Genomic DNA, 25,341 nt, shown 5'->3' with positions numbered 1-25,341 from the left:
TCATAATAGAAAGATATCAGATTAAATTGACCTGCTCCCAGACCCTGCTCCATGCTCTCAGCATCTTTTATGAGCATGGTGCTGTGGAGAAAATATAAACCCCATGAAACACCTTTGGCTGTCATGTTGCAGTAAGTCATAGATGGGCCACGAAGCAGTGCAGTAGAGGAGATGCAGGCTGCCTAGGAAAGCCAGGGGTGGGTGGATTGCTGGAACTCCAACTCCTATCAGTCACTGTGACATGTAGGCAAAGCCAACTCTCTGTCGATTTGAGCAGAACAACTTACTTTGTCATTTCCTGAGAGAATCCTTTCCAAACTGTCCATTCCACTAGAAAACATGACATTCAGACTTCTGTCCTGCTTTGGAATACAAAAAATGTGAGACTATTGGGAATCTCTCCCTCTTTCTTCTGGATGAAAATCCAGTTTTGAGGCAGCTCTGGGCACTGGGCAGCACATGCCTGGGCACAGCATGGGAGCCACACGCTTCCAGCCCAGTGCCCTGCTCCACGTGCCTCTCTTTGGCAGTCCACATCACGGAGGGATGATCCCTTTGTGGGTTTCAAAGAGAGGCAGAAATGGAGTGGAAATGTCTTGCCATTTACTTCTGTGCTCTGTGAGGATTTTCTGAGGAGTACCCAGGTTTTTCATTGCAGTCAACTCCCCTTTATACATTGACATTAAGGAAAACCAGACATGAGAGATATTCATGTCACAAGCATCGTGTGACTTGTATGCCTTCTCTCTCAAGCCAGCTAGATTGCTGAAGGCCAGATGGCAATGTGAGATACACTGCTGTAAATCATGAGCCTTTCAGCAGTCCCACAGTGCAGAGTGAGCAGGATCAGGCCTTCCCACCCAAGACACAGTATTGCTGGCAAGGCAACTGGGGACTTCCATTTGTTTGCAATTAGGTGCTGGCACTCGGAAAGCCCTGAAGTCACCATGGTCTCTGGGCAACAGATAAAGCTTTTGTTTTTGCAGAGACAAAAGGCAGAGCAGGCCAAACCAACGCAGAGTGTGTGAGCGATGGGAAGCCTGATGAAAGGCCATAAAGAATGTCCAAAGTCAGCAACAAGTAACATGGCAGCAGGAAAGAGAAATCTTAAAGTAGTTAGAAATGAGGAAGGAGGGAGGGCAAGAGAAAGGAGAGGAGGGGAGGAGCCAGGATGGCTGGGTGCCCAAAGCAGTGATACACGGGGTGAGTGCTGCTAAGACACACATGGGAGCAAGGCGCGTGGGGACTGTGGGGAGTGAGTTGCACAGCTCAGACCTACTCATCTCCTGCCTGCAGAGCATCCCTCTCCAGGCTTTATCTCCAGTAACTGAATGACTGGGAAGCTTTGTTTCTCCTTGTCACTTCTCCATTATCTTTTTACAGTACTCCACCCCTCCAAGGAACTGAAAAACTTTCTTTTCATCAAATCTTGTGTATGTTGAAAGAGGCGAATGTGAAATTAGATGATCTGTAGTTCTTTACTTGCTTGACAAGCCATCCCATGTCTGGTGTGATGCTTCTCCAACACCTAACGAAGAGATAGAGACTTGCATTCCTTGCAACGTGTACGCATGATAAGAGCCTGGCAGAGCAGATCTTCGACCATGAAATCTATCAGGTAGGGACCATCTTTATCCTTCTGTGTTTGTGCAACTCCTGCATAATAGGACCTTGTCTGAATTAAAATAATGATACACTGAAATAAAATCAGACTGGGAGATGAGATGCAAGGGTAGGGATGTGCAGGCTTGTACAACATATGTATTCTGGAAATGCCTCTGGAATCTCCCTCCCCCATTCTTAGCAAGACCAGATGTCTGCTCTGGAGGTCCCAGGGGGTGGGGAGGATGGTGCAAATCCCTCAGTAACTGAGTTGGGGTAGGCTGCTTAGCAGGTGATAATGCCAGTAGGATAATCGTTGGAACAACCAGGCTGCAGAAAGCACTGGAAGTTACTGAGCACCCTAATTTTGAGTATGGACACTTAGCATGAATGGTAGTTATCCAACTGCTTTTGTGGCAGTAGATCTGGCATAGAGAGCTGGATTCTGATTTGCATTCACAGTATTTATATTTTGAATGAAAGAAATATTTCCTCTCCTTTTTCTCCTTTTCCACATATTTTGGGCAGAACCATTTCGCTAGTGCTCTGCCCTGTGGAAAGGCTGTAATTTAGAAAAGATGCACTAGGCTATGTAATGGGGCTTGGCATTTGCTCCCTTAAGTAGTCTACCCTTTGCATAGGAATAGCACAGTCTGCAGTGTTTTAAGTCTCTCTCTCTGGTGCTCAGAGGCAAAACAGATAGAGTGTGCTAGATATTAAACTTGTATGGGCTGTATGTGTTGCTGTGGTACTGTGTGGAAGGACTTGGCGATCTGGGTTTTGTTACACACTCTGAACCACATCCAGAGAGTCCTTTCTTCAGATTTGCTGTTTTATAGGCAACGTACAAACATGCTTCACCCCAGCCAAAATCTCGCAGGCACGGCAATAAATCACGCAGCACGCTAGGCAGCTGGAATTGATTGCGGATCTTTGGGGTGGAAGAATCACACACATGTTGGAGGTTTCAGTGAGCTACAGCAGCATTTTAATCCTCTGTCCTCCTGTTCTTAGGCTGTGCTCTTCCACCTCTCATCAGACTGGGCTAGACTTCACCTTCTGTTCCAGCCATGGTGGTCTGAGTGGGGTCTGCTGAAAGCCTAAAGCAGTACGTTGGTTCTGGCAGCTCACAAAGCCTGTGTGTCCAGGTTTGGCTCTCTGTGTGCTGGCAGTGGGAAGGCAGAGACACAGGTCACCACTTTTCCTTGGCAGCTACTGTGAGGAACAGCTGGCTGCGGAAGGACGAGCTGGGAGCCATGTGAGCCGAGGACCTGCTGATGAGCCAAAGGGTGTTGCTGGTGCAGGCAAGGAAGACAGATCAGACTTCATAGTTGGGAATGAGCCCAAGAGCATAAAAGACAAACAGCTTTGCAGCAGCAGTCGTGCATCTCCTTTCCAAAAGGACCCTGGATCCTGCTCTGATACGGTGACTGCAAAGGACAAAAGGGAAATGTCCTTCCACCTGTTTCAGAGACTAGAAATGGATGGCTGAGCCTAGCCAGGGAGCACCAACAGTGATGAGAAAGCAGGAGGAAGGTGCTGAGAATGGCTTTAAATCACCAAGATTTGTCCCTTCAGCTGGGAAAACTGGGGTTGAGAGGAAAGAGAAGGCCCCCAGAAGAGCCGGAGAAGAGAACAAAGGACAAATAAGAGTGAAAGGGTAAGAAAAAGGACAATGAAAGAAACTCAGGGAATTCCTACAAGAAAGATCACCACTGTGAGCAGTGTGATCCAGAGGGCACCTATGTGAGCAAACCTCTCCTCCCAAAGTCGGGGGGTGCATGGACCCAGGACAGGGCTGCAGACTTTTCTCACTGCCATGCCTTTGCCCCTGCAGCTGGAGGACAACCTCCATGACCAGAAATAGAAACCTTTCACCCCAAATCTGTCTCCTGTGTAATAGTAGGAGTCATCCTCAGCCTTGGTCCAAGGAGCTGGGATGGCTGATGATATGCAGGTGTTATTAATAACAGGATGAGGAATGCTCCCCTGGAACTGGGGTTTTCTGAATATGGATTTCTGAGGCCAGAGGGATCTTTAGCTCATCATGTGTGACCCTACTGGTAACAGAGGCAAGAGATCTTCACTCCATGTCCCCTGAGAGCCCAGCAAGGTACGTATGGCTAACACCACAACAGCCTTCAGCCCTGCTAGGAAGGCATAGGAAGGATCAGGGCTTTTCTTCCCCCTCTCTTGGGGAATGTGTTCCAAAGGCTAATCAATTCCACACTTAAAAATCTGTTTTCAGTTTGAATTTCTCTGGCTTCAGCTTCTAGACTTTGGGGGTTTTGTTTTTTTCATTTTGTCTTTGCTAGTCTCAAAGCTACATATTTGTTTTGTCTGAAGGACTCTTAGGACAATTTGAGAGTAAGTAGCTTTATAAAACAGGGCTCACTAGAAGCTAGGAGTGACCCTTCTCATGTAGCATCCAAAGTAACATCCTCAGTGGTAACATCCCCAGCTGGTCCTAGGAAACAGAGGCATTTACCATGCTGTCCTCTGACCTACTCCATGCCAGGACCTAATCAATCCAGTCCATAATCAGTGTCAGGGTGGCTGAGGCCACAAATGCAGCTGATTTCCTTCAGCTTGCTAATATTGGAAAGCTGCCAGTGAAGAGAGCCAGATGTGCTAATAAGGTGGGCTCACCTCCAGTTCCGAGGCTGTTCACAGATACATTGCCGTGATGCTTTGCTGAGCAAGTAAGAACCAAAACTTTCACATTTGAGAGAAAAGACCTGATGAAAGGCACAGCAAAGTGCTCCACAGAACATGGGGCCTATGCTTAATATTAATGTGTAGTTTTGTAGCTAATTACTTCCAATGCATTTAGCAGTGGCCTGGCAATCTCTCACTGACCATCTGCACTCACAGTTACCTGCTAGTTTTTCATAAATCTCTTAGTAAATAATTGATGGATTTGAAAAGGAGTTGTCAGTCATCTGAGTTTCCTTTTTCCCTTTTTTTTTGCATGCCTTTTGCCTTGCATCAGTTTGGCCAAGAAATACTTACTAGCAAGAATCTTGAATAGGGTTATACTTGCAGGTTCTCAGGTCAGTTCTACAAGCCCCTAAATTTTTTTTCATCTCAAAACTGCCAACCTGAAGATTGACCCTGCTGTGCCCTGAGAAAAGCAGCCCCAAGGACAGTGTTGGTCATATCTGCTCTTTTGTCAAATCCACGCCCTGTTACCCCCCATGCTTTTCAGAGAAACCTTCATCCCCTCCTCAGCACAGATGTTCCGTGCTGCTGGAACAAAACCAGCTCACAGCTCTCAGTTCCACTGAAGCCAAACTGCTGCAAGAGACAACTTTGGGGAAAAAAAGTAAAAAAAAAAATAGAGTTTGGGTTTCTGTTTTTGGAGGAAATGGCTAAGGGTCTCCTTTTTAAGATGGCACATTTCAATCTGTTAGGCTGCTGCTGCTCCCTGCCAGACCCAAGGGCCCTTTACCTCGGGTTCCCTGCAGATAGTCTGAGCATTGGGGCTATATGGAGGCATCCTTGAAACTGGACACAAACTACATCTGAATGTTGTTTCTGAGTGGAGATTGTAGCTGTTCATTTGTGAGGAGAAAAAAAATAACAGAAGCAAGCAAAAAACTTTATTCAGACAGACATTTTTATTAAGAAAATTTTAAGTGCATACACATTTATGTGAGAAATTACAACAATATAAAAGTGTTTATTTTCAAAATTTTCTATGAAAGGAGTAATTTCAAAAGCATAATATAACTCCTCCATAAAAGCTGCCTTACAGGAACACAATTACAAAACCCTTTTCACATTATTTGGGAAGATACTTCTTTTTACTTAATAAAAATATAAAGTACAGTATTTACCACATTTTGACAACACAGAGTTCTTAAGGAATGGAAGATGGGAGGTTCATGCAGTCCTTTCATCATGATACATGTTTTCTTCTCTGTGGCCACCAAAGTTTCATGTTTTCAGACAAGGATTATCTTGGTGGGATGTTGATAAAGAAAAAATAATCAGATTTTAGGTGATGAGTTCACAAAAACTTTGACTTCTATAAATCACATCACTCAAAAGAATTTTCCAGAGAAAAGAAGGACCTTCTAGAGGCTAATAAAAGAAAAACAACAAAAACTTCTATAGGAACTGCATTTTCAATAAAATGTGTATACTTAACTTTGAAAAAAGCTTTCATTGCAAAATAAACAGTCACCTTTGTTCAAACACCTTAATCAAAAACACATCAAATCACCCTTCATTCTTCCTCAGGCAGAATTCATATAAGATATTCATACATAAAAGTATAAAGCTAGTATAAATAGAAATTGACACAGCAATAAATACCATCTACTCTTAAAAAATAATCCAACCTTGGGATTTGACAGCTGCACTTTGAAAATACCCACGTGATGATTTCACATTTATGGAAGCTGCTTTTTCAGCATGGTTCAGTGTTCTCTTTTCCCTCCTCTTCACATGTGGTCCCTACTTCACTCCCATCTTCTCAAACTTCCTTTCCCTCACTCTGTCTTTGGTCAACAGTTAAAGGCAGCAGGGAAAACCAAGTGCTGTCCCCAAGTGAGATGCTGCCAGTGCTGCTTCCCAGCCTGCTCTGGTTGTGCCATGAACGGGACAAACAACATGTGGTGCACTGGGGCAGCCCAGTGACCAATTTCTCTGGTGCAAAGGCCGTGGCTGCACTCCCCAGTGCATCATGCAAATAATGTCAGGCAAACAGCAAAGCTTCCCACTCAAGGTTGAATTTTGGTCCAAAGCAAGAGAAAGCTTTTATCAGGTTCTCACTTAAGTCTCTGGCCACATCTGTGCCACCTCTGCATTCATGCTGTGCTCAACCTTACCCAGGTGAGGGAGGATCACAGTGCTGGCCCCTGAGAGGAGCCCCATGCCCTGAGTGGTTTGGCCGGGGTGCTCCAGCACTGCCCATCTCAGTGCCTGTCACAGCAGTGTTTGCTCAGGCTGTAATGTGGGGTTGGCATGTTCCCAGGGACCTGTCCCTGCTGGTGCTGACCCCAGATGCACTCCCTGTTAAGGAGGACTGCCCCAGAGCACTGGCAAGGCTGTGCAGTCACATTTACTCACCCCACCTTCTCACCAGAATGCCAATGTTTCCCCTGGAAACAAAATGGCCATGGCCCCTAGCATCACGAGCCAGGTATGCTGCTGAATCAAAATCAGAGGATTATTTATTTCTGCATTTACTGCAATGGGAATCAATCAGAGCTCAGGCTGTCCTTTGATATCAATTAGGCGTGAAGAATGCACTTTCCTGGGTGACTTTTTCTGCAGTAATTCTTGGCTTGGACACTCACATGCCCACCTCTGGCAAACCACTGGCAAATGCAGGTGCATGTGTGGCACAGGGGATGGACCCTAGGATATAAAATACAATCCAGGGAAGATAGGAGATACTGTTTTCCTCATAAAATTTCTTTCTTTCTTTCTTTACCCTTTCAGGAGAGGATCTGATCCTACTAAATTTAAATCAAAACTCCAATTCTCATGAAGTACAGTGGTACCAGACCTTTTAAAGCAGAGACACAGTATACTTAAAGCACCAGGCAGGTAATGATAACAAGACAAGGAATGTCAAAATCACAAACACAAATATTTGAGGCACAGCAGTTTGTTTCTGCTTTAAAGCAAATGAGGTGATGTGGTCCCAGCTGAAGGACTCTCTGCAATAGCCCTGTTTGGCAGAGAGGAAAATACTTAGAAGATTTTTACCTGAATCCACATGGAAATAATGTAGTCCCTGGATAGCCAAAGTGCCTCTTTGGCACTAAAGAAGCCTACCACAAAAAGTAGTGTGAAACACCCCTCTCAGTGTTCCTGACACAGGCTGCAGGGAAGAGGAAAGATTCCTTTGAAGCAACCAGCTCAAAAAAGACAATCTTACAACATCATTTTGTTTACAATACAAACACAGATACACACAAACACAAGCATTGTGCGGCACAAATGTGCTTCCCCCCAGATCTCAGTGCACAGCATGACATGATTCTTGCAGTGCTGCAGGTGTCTTTCCATACCATACAGCAGATATTGTGTATACAGCAAGGAATCGGGAGAAAGAAACTTCTGGCTTAGAGAGGGGATCGGTGCAAGGAGTGGTGCCTGTCCCAGGCTGTGGTTTGCAAAGGGAATTCCAGAGGCTATCCTGCTCACAGCTAACAGGGCCATGACCACTGGTGAACTGTGAATGTCAGCCTTCATTTCCATACTCGAGAAACACCTCTCCTTCCACAAACTGCACAGACCCTCTCTTGCCCCAGGCATCTCTTTTCACCAAGATATGGCCAGACATCTTCTTCAGGTATCTCCAGAGCAATCAGGGATGTGACTGCCCACTGGCAGGTGTGACTGTTCAGTAGCCGAGCTACAGCATCGTTGGTGAAGGGTGAATGAATCTCAGCCTACTTCAGTGCAAAGCCAGCCAGGCAAGCTGAAGTCACCTCCTGTGGAGGGGTGGGAAGAGATCCCTGGTGCATGGCAGCTTATCTGACTCCTCCAGCAACTTGCAACACGACTGTGTGGTTAGGGCTTTAATAGCCCATTCCTTTTTTTGCTAGATTTGTCATCAGAAACACAGGAACATAGGAAATGTCAGATGACATCAGAACAGTGCTGTGGCTCCTAACACACACAACTACTACAAACTGAGTATTAGCACCTCACAACACCAGATGTGCATTGATCCAGCTGCTCACAGATGTCAGCAAGGTTTCTGATCTTCAGAAAAGGGCTTTAGCCCTGTAGCCCTGAGTGTAGTCGCTCATCCAAAATATCTGTAAATGCCACTCAGGCTAATGTTGTCCACTTTCATCAGTCTGATGCTTTTTAGCTTTCCTATGTTCTTGGCCTCTATGACTTCTGGAGACAAGGAGCTCCACCACTACTTACACAACATCATTGCACTGTACAGTTCATGTCCTTCTAGGTTTAAAACTCCAGGAGACTTGCATGAACCAAAAGAAAGTTAAATAAACAGGACCTCTACACAACAAAGGAAATAAAATATTATATAATAACAGGGTTAGTTTAAATTGGTATCTGCCCCCAGTGCTAGGTAATAAACCAACCTGTATAAATTCGTATTTTTCTCAAATAGTTACATCTTACTATATAAAAATAGCACTGTGAAAGCAAGCCAATTTGTGCAAGGGGAAAAAAAAAACAAACAAAAATAAAACCCCACCAAAAATAACCAAGAAAAAAACCTTTGGAAATGCGTGAAGCGTTGCTTTTGTGCTGCATGTTAGCAGTGAAATGTATTCATTCCCTAATACTGGTTATCTGCTCTCTGGGTCCTACAGTAAGAAATCCTGTAGACGGCTTACAATGCTTGCCTCTTACATCTTGAACCTCCTGTTGATGAAGAAGAAAGTGAAACACTATTAAAGTTTATTTCAGTTGCAAAAGCTTTGATATCAGGCCTAGTCAAACAGCAAATCTGTGTCTGGACTAACCCAAAGGCAGCCCCTCCAACCAGTAACTGCTGAACATTCTGGGAGAAGTTCTCCACAAGGAGCTACTGGGACCCAGCAGGGCAAACCCAGCAATGGGTGTTATTTTGGGCAGGTTGTGCTTATCACAGTTAGTAAGGTGTTCAGAACTAATATAGGAGGAAGGTTGGCTAGAAAGCTTATTCTGGACTTGAAAGCCAGAGCAGAGAATTATTGGTGGGCAAAGAAACTCGGCAAAAAATACAGCAGGGAGAGGTGAGATTAATCATTTGTGAGCAGCCCCAGTAGCGGAGCAAGTGGCACTGGGAATGCCTCCTCTACCTGCCCCTACCCCACAGCTCTGATGGAGATCATGGACTGCAGCTCCAGAGAGTGCAAGGTCTCCGTGAGGATGGAGGAATGTAGAGGGCAGCCCATGCTCTGCTCTTGTTCGGCTTCCACTGTGGGGTGGCTGCAAAGCAGAGACAGCCAGTGTGCTGCCAGCCAGGAGCCGTCCACGAGCCCCCCTGCCCTGGGACCTGACCTGCTGTGAGCAGCTGGGGAGCACATCAGAGTAGTGGTGACCAGCTGCCCAGAGAAGGTGGGGTGACAGGCAGGGCAGGCAGGCGCTGCACAGTGAGCGTGTGAGGCCTGAAGGGCCGAGGTAGGAGCTCAGGTGGGGTGCAGACAAATGGAGTCTCCCATGCTCAGTGTGAGCATGGTACCCAGGAGAGTGTGGGTTAGGCATCACAGCAAAGTGCAAGTGTCTCGTGTGTCTGGTTCACTCAGAACAAGGAGCCAGTTTGTGCTGGTGGCCTCCAGGTTTTGTCTGAAGCGACCCTTACTCCTGGCTCCAGGCTGATCACCTTTTGCAGCCCAGAGGTCACTAAGGCTGAGTTACAAACGTCAGAGGGTAAACACCAGGTATTCAAAAATTGATGTCTCAGCACATCTTGTCAAACACCCCTTTCAATGCCTGCTGGACAGCTAAGGCTCTGTGACCACAGCCAGAGACTGTGACTCCCAGTAAAGGCAGTCTCAGAAAACTCAGAAAACTCATCTAGGCACAAAGAGGATGACTAAACCACGAGGAAAGTTTTTCCTCTGAAGATATCTTTTCCAATATCCCACAGCAGTAACCCTATTTCTTTTGGTGCAGAAAGGCAAGACAAACCACCCTGGTGAGGAAAAACATGGGACATGCAGGGCATTGGCATATATAACACCATTCCCTGGGAGCTGCCTAGCATCTCCCATAGGAAAAGCATCAACCAGTCACCCATGCACCACATCACGTTGTCACCACGCGGTGCTGCATTTCTCATTAAAAAACACCAGTGGCAAATTCACAGCTGCTATAGTTTAACTCTGTCAGTTTGATATTGGAGCTAAAATATATAGGGCTCCCAAACCTTCACCCTGTTTTCGACTTTGTCTTTGCTTCTTTTGGCCTCTTTCTGTGTCCATTTTCCCACATCTGTTGTAGCTAAATTTTCCCCCCATTTTAAGAGTTACATCTATATAATACACCTTTGAAGGAAGGGTAGAGATATTATCCTCAACAAATATGGAGGGAAATGGAGATCTGGATAGGCTAATATATTTGCCCAAGGTCCCATAAGGTGGTCAGTGGAAGAGCAGGGACTTGAACCTGAGGTATCCCAGCTCAGAAACTAATGCCTCCTACCATTCTTTCTCCCTGGAGACTTTAGTGGTGTTGCACGGGAAGGGCAGAGTGGGCCCCGTTTCTTCTGTTGCTTTTTTTTATGAGTGCGATGACGTGGTCTAAATTAAAAGAAAAATACAAAAAAGACTGCCATAAATTATCCATATACAAAGGCCTTATTAACATTTATCTTATGGTCCCTTCATATCTTGCTGGCAGGGTGCAAATGTAGCACCCCCTTTCATATAACCTCTTCCTGAGAGGAATGCTAGACAAGTCAAGGTGTCCTGGTGGAAGAATACTGGCAAACTCTGAGGCCAGAACAACCCTTTTATCCAAAATACCAAAGCCTCCCCAAATGCCTTCCATAACTTCTCCGCCAGGAGCCTCACCATCCAAAGAATTCCCTCTGAGGTATAGCGGAAGGAGAGGAGGGCTGCATTTCTGGCTTCCCACTCAGCATTCCTGCTGACATCAGCAAGAACCAGTGGCTACTCCGAGGGGATTTGTGGGCATTTGGTGCCTTAAAACAAGGCTGTAAAGATAATCACCCACATTGTCCCCCTTCGTGTGGGGCCTTCACCCAGCATGTGCTTGGTGGAGTACTGGGAGGTTGCTGTTCTGGTATCTTGTACTTCAACCCTCATTTACAAATTAGGTGAGAAATTAGGAAGAGCTGCCACACCAGGGCTTGGAAGGCCGCAGCAGGGCTTGGCTACCAACACAGCCAGCCCCTACACATTCAGAGTTTCTTTTCCTTTCTCCCAGCTGGCTTAAGGAAGATTTTTCCCATGTGACTTTGTTATCTTCTCCAGATCCATCGGCTCTCTCCTGTGTGTCTGCAGTAGCCACTGAGCTTAATGGACTCCGGGATCTTGAAGCAAGGGAAGTTCTGAAGTGGGACTATATTAACATGACAGCAGGGAAAATGGGCTGTGTTAACTCTGTAGAGGCCTGATTTTGCATATCCTTGTACAAAGGCAGGAGGAAGAGGGAGTCAATGTACCGTAAATGATGACTGGGATTGCGTGGAAGTGGTAAAGGATTTGTTAGCTATTTCAAGAAAGGACTGATTTGCCCCATGTCTATAAAATGGATGAATATTGAATGATGTTGGCCACAGCAGCTGCACAATGATTTTTAAAGCCAGTTAAGGAATTTGGATTCCTGTCAGCCTGAATGTGTTTTACTGATGTCTCATGTGTGTATTACATGGAGATGTGATGAATACAAAGCAAAAATAAATGCTAAGCAGAATTAGTGAGCAAAATAATTCCCTAGAGAAAGCATTTCTGGTTTCATAATTAACTGTATTGGACTACTATTCTAGGAAGTTTTCCTTGCCCTTATCTGCAGATTATGACACTAAAGATATTCTCATATTGAAGTACTGGTATAGATTAAGATGTCTTCACAGTTTGGATTCTACTTAAGCAATTACAAGAGCCCTTTCTACAAAACGTATTGATTTTATTCCAGAAAAATAAATTCCCATGTACAATTGGGTTTTCATAACATGAAACAATTAGCCATTTTATTGCTAGTGCATATAGGGTAATGTCACATTTCATACAATTTCGGTACAAGTGAAAAAATATAATATATGGCTGATTGAAACTGATAGCTACATTAACATTTATAGATCTATATAGATTCATTTTACAAGCTGTTAGTAGTTTAGAGGGATATCGGTGTTTTAAACTACCAACATTCATATGGCTCCAATTCAAATATATGAATTGTTTGATGCGCTATAAATATATTCCAAAGTACATTTCATTGAAGAAGTCAAAGCTGTGCACTAAAATATATCAAAAACATGCCTGGTGAAAATGCTACAGACAGAGCCCTGACTGTCTGTGGAGCATGAAAATGCCACTGGTGCTAGCATTACTAGTTGGAAAATGAACACAATGCCATGATTACAGGATTAGGGGATGGAGATAGATGCTGTCATCTTATTTCATAGAGCTGGGACCAAATTCTCTCTTGTTACCCAATGTAAACCAGGATGAATCCACCAAATTGGCAGAATTGCTTCTGTAGTAGCATTTGGTAACAAAACCCAGAATCTGGCTGGAGATCAGGCAGACTCACTGGTTTCAGTAGAGCTGGTCTCAGATCTTCACTAGTGGAAGTGAGAGCAGAACATGTTCCAGCTGAGTTGCTCCCCTAAGTCAGATAGGCACATAATCACGTTTGCCCAACTTTGCAGATTTGTAAAATGCTTCCTGAGTTTCAGTTTGGGGATGATAACAAACAGAAACTTAAGCAGGACCTTGAGGATTTTTCCAAATTGTAAAATAAAGCAGCTCAGATCCCTAGGATAGCCAGCATGGGCCACATCCTGCTCTTAGGTTCAGTGGTGCCTAAACCCAAAGCCATTCTGGCAGCATTAACCTGGATTACCTCTGCAGAGAATTTGTCCAAAGGACAAAAGGGCTGAGTGCTGGCAGCAAAGAAGGCACTGAGCATCAGATGAGATGGGAAGAGCTGTCAGGGCTGGAATCACATTGACTTTGTTAACTGGCTTCCTTCCCTCTTCCTTCTCACTCCTGGCCCCAGTGCAGTCCCCAAAAGGGACATGTGGAGGAATCTCTCTACTTCTGGTGGCATTTTTCCCCTTGTTTATTGTAAAAACACAGGGGAGTAAAGAAATTTTTTTTTGTTTTTAACTCTACCTCTTGTTTGGCAGACGCATTTACAAAGCACACAGTGGAGAGCATTCAGGTACCTGTGCCTCCCATCTGCCCTGAGGCCATACCTTCCCCAATAACACACTGTTTCTGCAAATGATTGGATTCCAGCCCTGCCTTCACCCTACAGATGCAGGAGGGACAAGGTTCAGCAGGGTTACAGTGCAGTTACTGTGGGGTGGGAATGTGATGGCAAGGGTGGCAGGGATACTGAGTGCACAGGTAGGCTTGCTGGCCAAAATGCTGCTGCTGGATCAACCGCAGCCCAGGGCTCTGGGCAAGCAAGGGAATGCTTTGTACATCATTTGGTATGTACCATCTTCTGTGCTGGAAGGCTGGAGCCCTCCCCTGCAGTTCAGCACAAAATTGTGCTCTGTGCTGCTCTTTTTAGCATAAAATTGGACAAAGATGGGCTGAGTCCACCTCAAAGTAGACATGGGGAATAAAAATAGATTAAGAAAGTCCGAATTTGCCAAGGTGGGCTGGTTTTCCCCTGGTCTTGTGGGAAAGGCTTATTCATGGTAGCACATTGCGCCTTGGCCGACATTAACAGCATTCCACACTGGGCAGCAGAGAAACAATTTTTAGCACCAAGAATCCCTAGGCCTCAGCTGCCTGTGCAAGCAGACACCCAGTGTAACATGGAGAAGGGGCTCCAAGGACACCAGAATGGTATAGATTCTGAAGTAATTGTAGTTTTGTTTGGGAAAGGGGGGGCACAAAGGAAGTATTTTCCTTGGGAGAACAGCTGTTTTTCCAAAAGAGGATGAGTTCGGGACCCCAGACCATACTCATTAGCATAAATTTTGCCTCAAACCCTGGCAAAATTCTTAGTTTAACATCTAGGATATATTAGAAACTGTTGTTTCAATACAAATTAGGTCAACTCCAAACCCTTCTTTGAAACAATATCTGATTCCACAAGTACTTTGTCCACATGGTAAAAGCCAGCCCTTAATGTTCTACCCTTTAATAAGCCAGGATGTTAGCTGTTAAGTCCATTTGTCTCTTGCCTTACTTGTTTAAAGCTTTCTCCAGATACTCCTGGATCCACTTTAACTTGGGATCAATGCACACTTGCTTGCTGTTGCTCTTGAGCCTTGCACTGCCAAAGGAGAAAAGTCAGAGTGAGTCTGGTGTGCAATACTCCTCATCCCACACCCACCCCCCGCCCCTGTGCCTTATTCTCCTTGGGTGCCAGTGCTGCTCTCGGTTAACCCATGATCAGGATGGATTATTTTTCCCATCCTTGAGTCACCTATTAGAAATATCCCTGGTTTGGAAGCCATCTGTCTCCTTTGACAGGCTCTTGTGGTCTGTGCTGGGAATCGTGTGAGAGTGGAACAGACACAGAATTTGAATCTAAGACTTCCAATTCACACCTGGACTGTTAAGGAGTTAATGTTGTTGATGCCAACAACAGAAAAACTTCATTTGGAAATACTGATATGGTAAATATAAGTAATTTTTGCAAGGAATTGATTAAGAACAGCTTTTATATTCAACCCAAAAGAGAAGTTTCACATGTTTTGAGGACAACACCCCTCAGATGTCCGGATGTTCCGAAAGCAAGGCTGTGGTCACTTGTTAGCTTTTTGTTTTATACAAGACTGCATTAACAGGTTGCAGGGAGGAAGACAACTGAAAGTGCCATAGTGCCTGAGGCAAGTTTCCCCTCCTTTATTCACTCAGCATTGAAAACAAAGGCCGAAACCTCCTGAGGGGTTTCTCCTGGATGTCCAAGCTGCACTTCCCACACCAAACTGTTGAGCTAATTTGAATTCCCCATGAATTTGACACTTGGGCTATCCGAATCTTTCATTCAGAAGCAAGACAAATAGCTTTTCATCATCAGGTCTCACCCTCCAGGGATCTCAGGACCTCTTGAGAGCTGTTATCTCCCACATTCCCCGCAGCACCCTGCCTCTGCCCCAGTTGCTCCAAAATTTCCCTCTAAACAGCCTGCCTGCCTTGGGAAAGTGCAGAGAACAGCAATTTCATGGAAGTGCCCATACAAATAAGTTCAGTACTTGTTTAAACATTTGCTGGATGGAAGCCATAATGTTCCTCACTTTATAAAATGAAATCTGCAGAACATAAAACGATGGCATAAGAAATAACAGGTCAAAAAGGCTCCTTGCTCTGAAGTTATGCAACAACACAGTTGTAACATAAACACATCAAGGATCCGTCTTGCAACCCCTGCGCCAGGAAAGAGATGAATGGGCCTAATTCATATTTCCCTTACAGCAGTGCCAAGCTGGAGCATTTCCAGCTAAGTGATACCAACAGAGTGTAAGAATGGATTTGCTGATGTTAGCAGTGTCTGGGAGTTCTTGAGCTGACCTCACAGGGTACAGAAGCAAAAGCACACGTAACCAGTCTCCAGCCACATTCAATACAATTCCTCTCACCTAATATTACCTCTCACCTAATACTGAGACACTGATTTTTTCAGACATTTATTTCTGAGCCTGTCAGCCCCTGCTCCTTGTGCAGTCATGGAAGAGACACAGGCAGTTGTATGGAGTGTTTAACCTGGACTAGTTAATGTGTCTACTTGCTAAAAATGCTCATTTCCCTGTACTGAAAAGCAAGGAATTTCGTGTGGGCTTTGTAGAAGTAGATGTTGACAGAGGAGCTCACTGGATTTGGAGAGATGATTTCCAATAGAATGAAAGACAAAAGCCTGCTCTTACGCTTTTTTCCAGGTACAACTTCCCTTAACCAAAAAGGAAAATGTACTTGCACAAAAAAACCCCAAGAAACAAAATCCACAAAATATCTTCTAGCAATTATATGTTTCACTTACATTCTCTATTCCTGAAAATGGCAGCTTTTAATTTATTTACACCTTCACTGTTTAATGCTTAAAATGATTCAAGATGAGAAATTCATGTGTTAGTTTTGATTGATTTCACCTTCTGTTCCAATAAAGACCTAGTCTGAACTTGTGCTGTTTCAAGGGTATTTGGAGGGATGTTTTTAAGTACCCTGCTTTTCAGAGTAACAAAAAGAGGGTGAACTGTAGGTTCGTATGTTCTGTGTACCACAGACAAACACATTTGGGTCAGGAATGGGAAAGAACATGAGTTGTTTCTGTTCCTGCATTTCATGCTCTAATTTATCTCTAATTACTATAATCCTATGTTAATTAAGAGATAAATATATACTCCATCCTATCTTAAATGCTGTCATTTACTTGAAACTACTCCAGAAAATTCCAAATCCTCTAAAAAGCCTTAGCGCTGGGACCCTTATGACATCCACCGACAGTCCCAGAGCACAAATCCATGCACTATTGCATTTTGGATGCTTGCTGCCAAAATTGTTTATAGGGAGAGACTGGAGTTAGTCACAGCTGGTTTTGCCATTTTTTTGAAAGGAAATAATTTCTCAGCTGCAGCTTACATTTTTCTCACTGTCCTCCTCCAAATCCTAAGGAGGAAGCACATGATAAAAAGCGTATGATCCACACAGAGTGGTTTAAAAGAGAAAAAAAAAGTATGAATAAAAACTGGTTCATGAATGGATACACACTCACGTACATTCCTGAGCGATCTCACGAAGCCACATCGGTTTTCTGAGTGCAAAAATGTTTTGGATGACAAAAAAGTGATTTTTACAGCATTTGAGTTGCAAGAGGAAGGGCTCAATATATGGGTCAAAGAGAAAACTACCAATGGGATCGCTGCACGGAAACCAAATCTAGTCCCTGACACCCTCTTAGAGAGGCTAAGGGAAGCTGAGAGCAGTAAGGCTCCCTTGCAATGAAAAGATTAATGCTATTTTCTTTTTCTTCAGAAGGTTTTGAATTTTGGGAGAGGAGGGAGTGGGTCACCCATGAAGAAGTGAACAAAAAAGGCCTGCCTAAAACATAGACATGTGAATCTACAAAGACAAACAAAATCCCAATGTTTCCTGAAAATCAGGGTTGCTTTTCCAGCAAAAATAAAGAAGTTATTTTCCATTGGGAACCCATCTTTCTGTTCTGCTGTGATTTATTGAGTCAGTCCCTGCCTGGTAAGCGTCCCTAGATTAGGCCATCATGTGTTTAGGGTTTGTACCTCCTGTGGAGGATACATGAAATACAGGATTTCCTTCTGCTTGTTTAGCTCCACTCTGTGGAGGAGTGACCCATTAGGAGACTCAAACCGCTGTAAAGTTTTATCCCAAGGTGTGAAGCTCCACATCCAAGGCAATGGACAGCCTGTCTGACATTCCTGCTCACATACACACGGGGGAACAGGACATGGGATCACACAGTAACAGGGAGACCACAGAGAACACAGCCGGGAAACAACCAGCTGGGCTCCTTTAGGCGGGGTAAAGCAGGGTCCAGCTGTACCTGACAAATGGGGTGAAGAGATGAATTGAGGGTCATGGCATGAGACAGGCTGAAATTCAACCACTAGAGCAAGCATCAGCTCTGTGACCCTTCTTTTTGACACCCGAGATTTGCACCCAACTGAAAAGAGCAAGAGACTTACACAATCTGAAGTGAGCAGTTGGGTGTGGAGAGGATTTTGAGGTGCTTAATATTGGCTCTTGCCACGTTGCTCTCGTAGAATCGACAGGGACATCGGTAAGTCAGGCTGACGGGTTTTTCTGCGGGACAAAGGGAGGGAAAGGACATGTTACCTCTTGCTCCCGGTCAGCAGCACAGATCCACCGATCAGGGCTCACAGCATCAGGGCTCACAGAAAGAAACTCCCTCCAAATATGCAGGTGAAAAAATAAAAATGCAGCAGAAAAGCTGTAGCTTTGGGAGAGCATTTGCCCGCAGCTCAGAGCACAATCCCTTCAGCTCAGTGCCCAGCCTTTCAACCAGGGTGCGTGGGATTTTGGAAGACAAAAGAAGAGGGAGAGAAAATGGAGATAAGTAAAATCGAAGAGATTAGAATAAGGAGCCGTTCCATTGTGCAGGGATGCTCCTGGTAATTAGACAAGATAAAGGCCAAAAGAGGGGGCACTTGTCCTCGGTGTTGTTCTAGTCAAACGATTTTGACCCGAGGCCAAATTAGAAGGTAGCCAGAAGAAAGCGATGAATTCCAGAGAGTTCAGATCAAAACGGCTCAGCTCAGGTGCATGCTTTTCACAGGGGACTTAGTGGCTACAGAAAAGCTCTGGTTTTGCAGGCGTTCCCAGGGCCCAGCTGACCTTTCCCCACCGCAGCCAGCCCTGACTCCCAGCAGAGGTACCCGCACAAGAAGGTGCGGCTCAGAGATGCGAGATGCCGGCGGTTTCACATAAGACACTTGGAGTCTTTTGAATTTCCAGCCTGAGGGTAAGTAAGGCAATCGAGGAGACAGTCATCAGCCAGAGCGTCCTCAATACACTATTCAGGGGCCACCAGACTGGATGAGAGTTCTGTCACTGGCATCACAAGGGACAGAATTAAGTTTAACCCCCTAGGCTAAAAATCTGCCATGCATATGCATGCAGGGCTGAGAAAAGCCTGACGCCCACCACAGCCTCTACTACCCGATTTCTCTATGGGACTGCTTAATTACTGGCAATCAAGTGCACGTAAGTAAGGTCTGTAGTTTGTAAGTAAGGACTGTAAGTTTGAAAGTTCCATGCGCAATAAAGAACAAACACAGAAGCTTTGCCTGGAAGTCCAAGAGATGCCTAAAATTTTAAAGAATTTCCCAGTGGAACAGTTTTCAGCCTCTGGGAGGAATTAAATTCATACACCTAACCCCTAAAATCTGGCTCATGCTGTAGATGGTCAGATCTATATCTGACAGGGCTTGAGATCCCACATGGCAATCTTCCATCCTGCTTGTTTAGCCACACAGGAATACTTGCGGCATCCAAAACCAGTTCCCTTTAAAGGCATATGGGGAGCTAAAGAGCAGGGAAGAGCTTGGAATTCCTAAACAGCTGTCTAGGAAGGTGAGAAAGACAGGTTTTCAAGTACAGCTGATCTACATATATTGCACATTTACTGATGCCTGTCTCTAGCACATACAACCACAGACAACAGGGTGAAATTGTCCTGTCCTGAGGAGGGAAGCCCCCTTTTTTCCGGTGTCTCTACCAAGAGATCAGCCAGAATCAGACCCCACAGGAGAGGAATTAATCAGTGGGAGTAGACCTTCTCCTGATTCACACCAGAATCTGGACTATAAGTTAACAAAATTGAAGGACATTTCTATCAGCTTTGTAGCAGTCCAAACAGTGATTCCACCTATGAGGTAACAAATAATCTGCTGGGGGAGGAGGAAGGAGAGCTACAGGATGAGCCTCAAGAACATGGAGTAGCCTGGATAGTGCTAATGTGGAAAGGAGTGAGGAAGGCGCTACGATCTCCCACCGCAAATCTGTGTCTGATAGCTACACATCTGTGAGTTTGTATTGGAAAGGGAGGCTGAAACTGAATGCAGTCATACAACACCACTCAGCACAGCTGCAGTGATAGTGTCTCTGCAAGCTTGTCTCAACCAAGTTTAAGCCAGCTTTAACTTAAACAACATGCAAGAGATGAACTGTTCAGATCCATGATTTGATAATGCAACCCTGTCCTCTCTCAGATTCGAGGTGGGATTTTCAATCCGATACCACTTGAAATCAGGAACAGAGAAAGTTTAACCATGACTAAACCTGTATGTAAGTCCCAAAGTTGTTTCTTGCCCAAGAAAAGGCATCTGGCGCAGCAAGGAAGAGGGGAAGCTCCAGTACTCAGTGTTCTGTCACACCAAGGTAAGGTGGAATGACAAATCCCCTCCCAGCACAAGAATCCCTTCGGTATTTCTGTGTGCCTGGTGATCATTGCTTGGTGATCAGGAGCAGGCACTGAGCACCAGCGAGCAGCAGCACAGGCACCGACTGGGTCAGCTCTCTGTATCACCAACAAGGAATCAGTAACTCCTGCCGCTGCCCCTTGCTTCACCGTGCTCTCAACAAGGCTGAAAACCAGGGAAAACTAGTACATGTGGCATCTTCCAACACATGAGCCCCTATCTTCCAGAAGTAGGAGAGGGAAGGGGTCGTTTGAAGGCCATAATTTAGGAAGAGAACATTTCTGGTCTTGCTCATTCCTTATCTCATTTCAAAATTTGAAACATACTGTTGCATGTACATTAGAGCTGATTTAGCTGGTTAACTAATCTACCAATTTGTACTGCGAGTTCTAAGATATCTAAAAAACACTGAGCACAACCTGAAGCCATTCTCTCAGTGTGGCAAATTAGTATTGTCTGTTAATTACCTTATCACATGAAAATATAACTGATGGAACATGAAGCTTTTGAGACTTTTATCTGTCTGGCACATTTGGTGATGAATAGAGACAAAAGTTACAGAAGAGCCAGATGCTAATTTGATGATAATGACATCTCTATATCATTCCTTCAACCTAATTTTACTTAGACAAAAAGAGAACATCTCTTTTGGACTTGTCTAGAAGAGTTTGAAGGTTTGGGGGTTTTGTGTTTTGAGGTGTTTTTAACAATAAATAGTTTTATCGTTTTCTAACTCAAACTGAGTTTTGTTGGCTCTGAACACCCACTTTTGCTGACGAATTCTCTCTAGAGACAAAGCAAACACAAAATGCTGTCACAGAGTGGCCACTTGTCAGTGTTGGACAATACCTATTTCATCCCACAGGGATCTGCTTCTCTTCACCCACACTGGACACTAAGGGAAGAAGTGAGTTGCCAGTTCTGCTGCAAAGTTATCAGCAGTAACTTACTGCGAGGACTAGGAAGCTCTGGATGCTTGAACGGAGAGGGAAGCGATATCCAGGCAACCAGACTGGACATGGACGGACAAAACACTTGATAGAAGCACCATTTTACTTCTGCTCAGCCTAGGGTGCATTTGTCATTATCAGGAGATGGTTGATAACTTTTTTAACTGTAGAACAGCTCCATTTCCCTGGGAAGCAAGGCTGGGATAGACAGACACAGCTTTACCAGGTGACTAAGAAGAATTCAGAGCTCACCTGCCCCCCAGTACAAGGTAGCCCTGCGAGCCCTCATCTGGATCAGGGCTGAGAGCACTACATGACATGAAAAGAAGGCAAAAAACTCCATCTTTACACCGCGAGACGGTGGAGTCACTTTCCTTATACTAGTTTCTCTCCAGCCCTTGTGAGCCGTTTCCTTCTCAGCTAGCCAGGTCCCCCCAGGCTTATCCAGGCGTAAGACACCTTTGCTGCCAGCAAAGGAGAGCAGCCGCGCTGGGGGTGAACCGAGCTGCAGCCGGGCAGTCCTGCCAGCCTCCCAGCCCTGAGCAAAGTGCTGCCAGAGGGAGGTAAGGGGGAGGAGAACCCCTGAGCCCCGGTCCCTTCCTCCCGCGCCTCCAGACCTGCACTCGCCTGCAGAGACGAGGGAAGCCCGCTCAGCTACCCAGGCACCGGCAGCCCCAGCCGCTCGGAAGCTGGTGATGGTGGCGGCCAGGGACCGGAGCTGGCACTGCCACCCGTGGTGCCCCGGGTTTGTCTTCGCTACCTGCCGCTCTCGCTTCCCAGCTCGCAGCCCCCGAGGTGGTGGATACGGAGAACGCGGCGGGGGCCGGAGCCACCTGCCCGGGGCGTTGGAGTCTCTCCAGGGCAGTGCCGGCTCCGTGTTCCAACGGGACAGGGTTGTTACGCGGAAAGGCATCGGGAAATTTTCGGGAAAAATTAACTCTCTCAGGCTAAACAAGGAGGGCACTGGAAGGCATCCTCTGCCTCCCTGGTGGAGAACACCCAAGTTTCGTTCGCCTGAATGGGAGAATAGGACGGGAGCGGAGGTTTGAAAAGGCGCCCTTTACCCAGCCAGAGTGGTTTCGATGAGGGGACGGGAGGTGGCAAGTCTCTGCCAGGTGAGAAGACAGCTGCAAGAGGAGCGTCCGGAGGATGCCCAGAGGCTGTGGACAGAACGTCGCCCCGCCAGGCGTGGGGAGGGTGGCTGCCCCGCGCTGTGCGCACTCCCCGGAGCCCCGGGCTCCCCGCGGGATGCGGGGCAAGAAGCGCGGGTTGCCGCGGTCGCCGGGGCTGTCCAAACGCGGAGGCTTTCACAGAGCGCAGCTGGCAAAGCAAGCCTGGCAGCTGTCGCTGCTAGCGAGCTCCGGGGGCGACACGCGGGACGGCGGGGACCGGCGTGGGGCGGGCGGGCTGTGAGACGATGCTGCAGTGACTGCGCGGCCAACGCCGCCAGCCCGCATCCCCCAGACCTCCCGGCACGGCAGCCCCCTGCGCCCCCGAAACCTCCCCGTGCACCGCGCCGGGGGTGCGGTAAATTCCTGCCTAGTGACCGCTTTGGCTCAGCTCTGCCCTGATTGAGGAAAGATAAATCACGACAGAGGACAGAAGAGGAACCGAACAACCGCCTGTTTCTAATTTCTTCTAACTTTTAGAGTTGGGGTTTTTTTGTTAGAGGGAAAGTCGATATGCATATTTTGCAGCCAAACCACCTCTCTGCAGACCGAGCGCTGTTGAAAGTCTTCCCCCAGACGACTTCAATCTGGGGCGAGTTTGGCAGCGAGGACCGCTTTGGCCAGCTTTTTGAAAAAAGCCAGGCAGGGATGGAGGAGAGGGAGGAATGGGAGCCTGCCTACTTCCAGCTCAGCACAGCCATCGCTCGGGCTCGCCTGACGCATCTGAGCGGCGGCCGGAGCCCGAGCCGGGAGAGCGGTGTAGCTGCGAGGCGAGGGGGAAAGAGCGGGGATTTCCGCGGGACCATCGCTCCCGGCCGGGCTCCCGGCAGGAGCGGTGCGAGCGGCGCGGCCCCGCAGCTCACTTACCCTCCGAGAGGGAGATGACGGCCAGGGCGAAGGCGAGCAGCGCCAGGGCGCGGAGGTCCATGCTGGGGCGGCTGGAGGACGCGGGCAGGCGCTGCGCTGCTCTGCTCGTCCCGGCGGCCGCGGCGCTCTGCTGGCGGCCCCTCCGCCCCTCCCGCTATAGAGGGGCCAGGGGCGGGGGGAGGAGAGCCAGGGGGAGTAGCTAGACTGTGATTTATTGCCCGTGGCATGTTATTACATCCTTCCTCTGCTAAAAATGGTTGGAAAGGAACCAAAAAAGCGAGGGCTCCTCGCTCCGCTCCGTCAGCCCGGCAGCTTCCCCCCAGGCACAGCGCCTGCCCCCACAGCTCCGCGCTCCGAGCCCCCTGGGGGACCGGCGGCTCGGGGCTGCGGCAGGGACCGGCATCACCATCACCCCATCAGGCCCCAGCTGGGGCAAGAAAGTTGTTTCCTCACCAAACTGTGCCAGCCCCGGGCCCTTCTGGGCACCCTGGCCCCGCTGCTCCTGAACCTGAGCTGCTGGAACCGGAATAGCGGTGGGGGACGCATCCCTTAAGTGCTCACACCCGGGAGAGAAGAAAACTTCCCCCTCACTCTCGTGGGTGCGAATCTAGATTCACACTGGCACCCTGGTCATCGGGTACAGCGCCTCGTAAGAAGCATCTTCCCAGAAGTTTATGTGGGCGTTTAAGGGGAGAAAAGGCAGAGAGAGAGAGAAGAGAGAGAGGCTTTCAGTTTTCGCCTCTGCGTGTTTGGCCCTAAACGCCACCTCTTCCCTATATTAAACGAACCCAGTAGCACATTTGCTGCCAACATTCCACCTCCTTTGTATTGCAGATGCCACTGGGCTCCCTGGCACCTCGGCTGAAAGCCCTGGTAGCCCTGCAGAGCCCGGAGGCTCAGGAGTGTCACCTGCCCTCAGCTATTACAGAATTGTCAAGTGTAACTGACTCGAGCATGTCCTCACTGTCTGCAGACCAAGCCCACCGGGCCCTGTTTGTTGCCATTAAAAACTTTAAATAAACATCTAAGCTTTGATGGAATTTGGACTCCTCGCCTGCATTTAAAACAGGCACTTTCGGCTGGGCCAGTGTGGGGTCGAGTGGGTACAGCTAATCCTGGTGTGGAGCTGTATAAAGGACAGGTTCACGATGACACCAAGAGCACCAGGATGGTTGTTTTGTACCCTGGGTAACTGCTAATTCTCTCAGCTACAGCCCACGAAGTTGGACACAGGAGTTCAAACACTGCATCTGTGCTAAACTGTGGCTGTTTCACTGAGAGAAGATGGTTTCTAAAGGCCAGGGAAAATGCTTGCAGTGATGCTCAGTGATGAACAGGATCCCTACCTGACACAGACACACATCCAACTCCCTAAATCTAGTTATTTTTATTTCTTAGTCCCTTCTTACCAAACAGCACTGAATCTGTTTAGGCTGATCTTGCTCCCAGATCCCCTCCTTTATTTTAGGTGAGGTAGCACAGTAGTGTACAAACCTGATGCACTGAAAGTACCAATAACTGTAACCAGTGCTGTGAGCCTGGCTACTGCTGCTGTCACAGCTGCGACACTCTGCAGAGATGGAAGAACCTTATCGTAATTGCAAACACTGCCAGGAGTGCTGCTGTCCCACCCGTGTTCCCACTGGCACACGAGGACACCCGCACTGCACTTAGCTGAGACACTGTTATGTCCACACCACACTTAGAGTCGCAATTACTTAGAGTAATAATACTTAAAGCAATAGCGTGTCTTTGCTCTTGCTATTGCCCCAGAGAGAAACATCTCAAGGATCTAATCAAAGAGACTGGTTAAATGTGGAATGAAATCAGAGCCAAATCTTTGCAGCAGTCTCCCCCTCGGCATCCCGAGACATGCAGGCGTGTTGTAACTGAAGGTGAAAACTAGTTGGGTCCTAGGAAACGTCTGGGCAGACTTTCAGAGCTGAGTCGAAGAGTCCCAGCACGCAGATGAAAGGGCTCCCTCCGCACCTCGGGATAGCTGAGCGCACCAGCAGCAAGGCAGGAGGAAGCCTCGGTCCCCCTGCGCCTCGTCTGTCCTCCCCTCTGCCACAGCCGCCTCTGCACGGGAGATCAAGTCTCCCAGGAGAAGGGGACAGGGGGACCGGGACACCGCACCCGGCACCATCCCTCTGCAGCCTCCCCGACTCCCCGCAGCCAGCCCGGGAGGGGGATCGCGGCGGGACAG

At 47.1% G+C, this 25,341-nt stretch overlaps 1 protein-coding gene and 1 long non-coding RNA gene across 2 annotated transcripts; one reads left to right on the top strand and one right to left on the bottom strand.

Moving 5' to 3' along the window:
• The first annotated feature begins 1,240 nt into the window (after positions 1-1,240).
• Positions 1,241-5,919, top strand: LOC116447093. Its single transcript, XR_004241482.1, has 2 exons — positions 1,241-1,618; positions 2,617-5,919. It is a non-coding gene; the product is annotated as an uncharacterized LOC116447093 (long non-coding RNA).
• CXCL12 (C-X-C motif chemokine ligand 12) lies at positions 5,569-23,290 on the bottom strand. Its single transcript, XM_032115785.1, has 5 exons — positions 23,136-23,290; positions 17,894-18,011; positions 14,422-14,508; positions 10,729-10,826; positions 5,569-8,964 (listed from the first exon to the last, which is right to left on the bottom strand). The coding sequence occupies exons 1-5, from the start codon at positions 23,194-23,196 to the stop codon at positions 8,933-8,935; spliced, it is 396 nt and encodes a 131-aa protein (XP_031971676.1). The 5' UTR covers positions 23,197-23,290; the 3' UTR covers positions 5,569-8,932.
• Positions 23,291-25,341: the final 2,051 nt, after the last annotated feature.

This window comes from Corvus moneduloides, chromosome 8 (genome assembly GCF_009650955.1).
Source record: "Corvus moneduloides isolate bCorMon1 chromosome 8, bCorMon1.pri, whole genome shotgun sequence".
NCBI classification, from domain to species: Eukaryota; Metazoa; Chordata; class Aves; order Passeriformes; family Corvidae; genus Corvus; species Corvus moneduloides.
This window is presented reverse-complemented; position numbering and strand designations above follow the sequence as displayed.